Genomic DNA, 6091 nt, shown 5'->3' on the forward strand with positions numbered 1-6091 from the left:
CAAATACTTGTAGATGTACTGTACTTACAGAGTGTTTCATTGATTTATATTTGGATTTAGTGTTCACGTGCAGTGCTCCTAATTTGAACAAGTGGGAGATGTGATTGGCAGAATCATTTCAGCCACATCCTGGTTGCTGTGGAAGTGCAACTGTGTGTGAAAGTATTATGTATATAAATAAATATTTTTAGCAATTACAGTCTGTCTAAATACCTATTCATATCTATTACTGCATTAAACTGTGGTGAGATTCACTCTGGATTGTCTCTTTAACTGTGATAGTCACACAGGAGACATTCAAGGTACTATTCCAAAGTGGCATTTTTCCAAATGTGACGTTTCCAAATGTAAGAGAATTTAATTAAGAAATCTGGAGGAGACTACGGCACCAAGGACATAATTATCTATTATTGCTCTCCGTTTTGAAGCGCAAGGGGCTAACTATGCCTCTCAAAGAAGCCTTGTTAATGAGACATTGAAGTCTTTGGTCTGCTGCTCCTGATTAATTTACGCCACTACACTGACCACATTATATTACCTGTAAAAGACTGAAATCACTTGGGGTGTAGAACTGACAAGGGAACTACATTCATTTAAGGAAAAGAAAAACAGATCAGGGAAACTCTCCAACAGTTATTTTGTAGATTGGCAAATATTGCGTGATAAATGCAATTTCCTTGACATTTTTTTTTTACAATTAATGCTTTAGTGAATAAAACTTTTTTTAAATTATAAAATATTCTTAAATAAATCGTATATTCTTATATAAAATGTGTTGAACTATGGAGATAGCAAAACGCAGTATCTTGAACTTCAATGAAAGTTTAATAAGGTGCGACACAGGCAGGAAGTCGCCACCAACGTAGGTAAGACTTTTGTCTCTAAGTATAAGAATAATAGGCGTACAGGTCAAAAACAGGATCTCACAGAGATTAGAATAAATAGTTTTGTACAACAAAAATGCAGCACATCATAAAAACCTGTAAAATAAAATTACCGTTTAGCTATGGTGTATACATCTTGTAATCCACAGCTATAAATTGTGAACATTATAAAAATGCAAGATGTGCAAGGGAAATTACCTGATTGGGCGAGGTCTTGTGAACATACACCTTCCACATCTGGGCTTCCCTAGAGACTGCCCTTTCTAAAAGAAAGGACAGTCTCTGGCTCTCCAGGGGCCCTGGGTATTTCATGGTACCCCTTGGATATGCCTGCCACCCAACAGGATACAGCTACCTGCAAACAAAACATACAAAAAGTACTTAATTAACTTTACATATGTTCTTAAGTAACTTATTATTAATAATAATAATAATAATAATAATGTCATCTATTTGGGCAAGAACAAACTTTTGGGCTTATTACGAAATCAATGTAAACCATGAGATTAGCAACACTCTTCCATGTGACCCCTAATTATATCAGCACTTGACCTAGACTGCAGTAACAACACAGATATTCATTCACAAGGTCATACAAGGAGACGTGTGCATTATCTTAAACTGCTTCTCAAAAGGCACTCCAAGTACCATAACTTGCATTATTCGAAAGTTTATAGGGCAGAGAGCACCCTGTACCAAATTTAGCCACAAACAGGTAGTTTTACCTTCACCTATTCTTGTGTTAATTTACTACTTTACTTTGTGCTTTTTAAAATAATTAAAGTTTGAAGATTTTAACAGAATGCCTGACTCACAGGAGAGTGCCTCATTACTGTGCTTTAAAGGTGTAATCTCTGGATTTACAGCACATAATAAGTCATAATGTCTTCGCATTTAAAAAATTTTTTGCACTAAACAGTGATGAGTGGTGAACGTAAAACCAAATTCCAATATTTAAGCTAATTTCCCCAAGCTGTTACTATTGCTTGTGGGAGCATATTTAAAAAACAAAAAAATATTTTGCAGTTCAGTTTCAATTCACTGCAACCCTTTGTTATAAAGCTTGTTGCGACTTATTAATGAATGTGTGCGGTCATTACCATGCCTGTTAGCGAGTAAAGGCGGTCTCCCGAATGAAAAATTTAACAAGTAGTGACACAGAGTTACCAGCTGCAATTACTGAAAGAGGGTCTCTAACAACTTCTATTATTTTCTATGGGAGCCACTAACCACTACTTAGCAATTAGTTTACAATCTTGTTGCTATTCATTTCCAGCTGCCGTTAAGTCAGAAAATTTAACATCACCGTTCGACCTGATGTAAAGATGTAAACCACAGCTAAATCTCAATACATCATATTGAAACAAAAAGTCTTGCTTCAACCCTGTCGCTAAGTTGCTCCGGCTAGCTTGTACTCGTTAGTGACCATACAGGGTTAAAGGAATGCTATTGGGCCAGGTATACAAACGTGTATTCTTGATTCCCATCCGTTCCCCCTTAAAAAAAAATTACAAAAAATAACCTTACCTCCCCCCCATCTTGCTGGCACTGGCTCTGCCCATAATCCACCTCCTTGGCAGGGATCATCAGAATTGAATATCTCAGCCAATCCAATGCTTTCCCACAGGAAAGCATTGGGAGGCTATAGCACAAGTGCAGCAAAAAACTGCGCTGGCCAATCAGAATCTCCTCATAGAGATGCATTGAATCAAAGTTCAGCACCTCCATGCAGAGTGTGAAGACTTAATGTCAGTGCTGCACGCTGGGCAGCACTGACCCAGGAAGCACTTCTATTGGCCATCTGACTGCACCTAGGAAGTAATGTAAACACTGTCTGTCCTCTGGAATGAAAATGCCTGCAGGGACAGGCTATAGACACCAGAACAACTACATTAAAAAGGGATACTGTAGTGCCAAGAAGACAAAGCTGTATTCCAGGCACTATCGCTCTTTCTTCCTTGTCTTGTAGACAGCCACTAGAGGCTGACTTTGTGACCCCATGTCTCCCAGCCAGTGTCCCTAGTGTCTCAGTGTTCCCTAGTCTCCCAGTGACCCCTAGTCTCCCAGTGTCTGTGTCCCCATGTCTCTCAGTGTCACTAGTGTCTTAGTGTCCCCATGTCTCCCAGTGTCCCCAAATGTCTGTGTCCCCATGTCTCCCAGTGTCCCCAAATGTCTGTGTCCCCATGTCTCCCAGTGTCCACATGTCTCCCAGCCAGTGTCTCAGTGTAACCGTTTCTCCCAGTGTCCGTATGTCTCCCAGCCAGTGTCTCAGTGTCCCCATGTCTCCCAGTGTCCCCAAATGTCTCAGTGTCCCAAAATGTCTCAGTGTCCCCATGTCTATGTCCAAAAGTGCCCCCATGTCTCCCAGTGTCCCCAAGTGTCTCCATGCCTTTGTCTCCATGCCTTCCAGCCAGTGTCCCTAGTGTATCAGTGTCCCCATGTCTCCCAGTCTGTGTTCCCGTGTCTGTGTCCCTAGTGTCCTATTGTCCCCAAATGTCTCAGTGTCCCCATTTCTCCCAGTGTCCCCATTGACTTCCTGCTTTACTGGACACTGCTGTTAGGGGTATGGATTTACTTTAAAGATGAAAATATAAATTATAGAGAGATTAGCATAGAGCAGTGGTTCCCAACCCAGTCTTCGTGGAACCCCTACCAGTCCAGGATTCAGGGATAAGGGATTACCCAGTTGTATCCAAGGTGTTTTTAGAAAGAAAAAAAAAACATCTTGGACACAACAGAGTGATCCCTAAATCCTGGACTGGTAGGGGTTCCACGAGGACTGGTTTGGGAAGCACTGGCATAGAGTATGTGTTTTCTTATAGCTGCATCCTTTGAGTTTCCCTCCAACACCACCTCCTTCAGATACATGACGCTTTAGAGGTATGACTGTTTACTGTTTTTGGTCGATAAGATTCTGTAATTAGGCCCCATCATAATTGTCAGCACCAGGCCCACTGGGCTCTTAATCTGGCCCACAGTGTCTCTAAGTTGTAGTTGTTTTGGTGACTATAGTGTCCCTTTAAGAACACATGCCAGGTGTGTGTCTGTGCTTTACCAGAAAGCAGTTAAGGTGTGCATAATCGTCATGTGTAACTAATTACAAATATTAGTGATTATGATACCATGGGTAACCTGGCACTGTTCCCCGGTGATAGGGCAAACAGGGTTAACGACAACTCCTTAGTAAGATCATCAAAAATCAAAAGGTTTTCACATTTGGTGTCATCACGCACAGCTGTGCATGTGCCGTACGTCCGCAATACTTCTTTATGGATTGGACCAAGATCATTGGTCATGATGATCTCAGAAGAGGAGGAGCAGCTACTGCGAGGAGATGGTCCCTGAGATGGATTACAGGTAAATTTAATAGATATACTGTATATAGATTTTTTCGAATCCACAGCATAGGAACATTCTAACATTAAAAATAAATATACTTCTTTTCCCCTTATAGTGCATATCTTTGTTTATTATATAAAGCAAGCCAATGCCATGATCCGTGTATCCTTCTAGCAAGCCCTAAAAGATTTGGGAGAAGCAATCTAGTATGAAATCTACTAAGAACATATTAATAGTTTGCATATTGATACTATGTGTGAAGCTTTGCGGTGTAGAAAAACAAAACTAAACCAAAAAATAATAAGTCAGTGTTTACACTTGATCAAACCATTTCAACCCATGCCAGCTGGATAGTAACATTGTACCATGGCAACAGATCAAAAAATGTAGGGTATGGGGGTTTATTATTGGCTTTTAATTGTAGCAAATTAATTTTTCCATTAACTACATCTCACCATTTAGTGAATGAACCTCACAGTGTTTACCACGAACACTTGTGCATATATTAACACTGCACTGCAACAACTCCATGTAATGTTTACCATGGTGCAACACCACAAACCATCCACAGATACATAGAATAAACTACATTTTATCTCTGCAGATCACAGCATAAATCAGTTAAACAGAATGCCCATAATATAGACTGATTATGAAAAGAATACAACTGAGGCATGTTTAAGGGGGAGGTATCAGGGGGGGGGGGGGGGTGATGTGTGGAAGATGGTATTTCATTGAATCAATGCAGTTTACAATACGATGACATCATTGTATGTTTGCTCAGCTAGGGTACAGTGCTACACAAAGCAAGCACCACTGAACTCGTCATTCACTGAGCCCAAGAGCTTACTCTCTGCACCTTACAACCCCCTCTCCAACTGACAGCAGAACATTACTGCGTGAAATTTGTTAAGACAGGGTTTGCCACGAAGATTCTCAGACTATGAACAATAGAGTTTACAATCATACATTCGAGCAATAGAATACAGTCACAGGATAGTGATCGTTTGCTTTATAACCGAAATTCTACATTAACAGCCAAATTAATAGTTATATAACAAATATCAAGCATTAATAAAAAAATATATATTAATTCAGACTAAAGCTCACCTCCCCTGCAAAGCTGTAGGTTTTATTGTTGCATTTGGAAATCATCCGGTCCATTAAAAAAAAATGAAATAAAAAAATAATATATTTTTATAAAATAAAGTCCTCCATGTATTTAGATTTGTCCTCCTGGCTTCTGTGAGCAGGAGGGGGTCATGGTTGCTCCTTCTCCTAGATGGGTTTTTCCCTTGTTGTTCTGTAATAGGGATTGTTTGGGAGGGGGGGAGGAAAGGGTTGATGGGGTGAAAAAGCAGAAGAATGAGAAAAAAAAAGACAGAAGGAGGAAGGGAGGACTACTTTATTTCCTAAGGGGGTGGGGAAGGAAAGAAGGACCGGTAGAAGGAGGAAGGATATATATCTCAGCAACACAAAGTGACAAGAAGGGGCAGTACTTACATCAGTATGCAAAAAGGGAGGAGGGTGTACTGAGACACTGGTTTCTGTTTTAAAAAAGAAAATAAAAGTAATATACGAATGAGGTTTAACTCTTGGAACATATGGGGTTAATAGCAATAATAGGAACTGACAGACCGGTTTTAACTCTTTGAGAGATTAGGTGTTAATAGCAATATTAAATTAATCTACAACCAAGTTTTAACCCCTTAAGGACACATGACATGTGTGACGTCATGATTCCCTTTGATTCCAGAAGTTTGGTCCTTAAGGGGTTAAACCCTGGGAGTGCTGGGGTTAATAACAGAAACATTAAGTTGGAATTGTTAATTACAGAAAAATCTTCAGGGTTTTTTTTTAGAGTGGGA

At 39.8% G+C, this 6091-nt stretch overlaps 1 protein-coding gene across 1 annotated transcript in view; it reads right to left on the reverse strand.

The window, feature by feature from the left end:
• CCNI (cyclin I) overlaps positions 1–5657 on the reverse strand; it is a 29902-nt gene extending 24245 nt beyond the window's left edge. The window contains exons 1-2 of the mRNA XM_063458698.1: positions 5334–5657; positions 1083–1239 (exon numbers count right to left, since the gene is read on the reverse strand). Coding sequence (XP_063314768.1) covers positions 1083–1196 — 114 coding nt within the window. The 5' untranslated portion in view covers positions 1197–1239; positions 5334–5657. The remainder of the gene's footprint in view (positions 1–1082; positions 1240–5333) is intronic.
• Positions 5658–6091: the final 434 nt, after the last annotated feature.

This window comes from Pelobates fuscus, chromosome 6, assembly GCF_036172605.1.
Source record: "Pelobates fuscus isolate aPelFus1 chromosome 6, aPelFus1.pri, whole genome shotgun sequence".
In the NCBI taxonomy this organism is placed as follows: domain Eukaryota; kingdom Metazoa; phylum Chordata; class Amphibia; order Anura; family Pelobatidae; genus Pelobates; species Pelobates fuscus.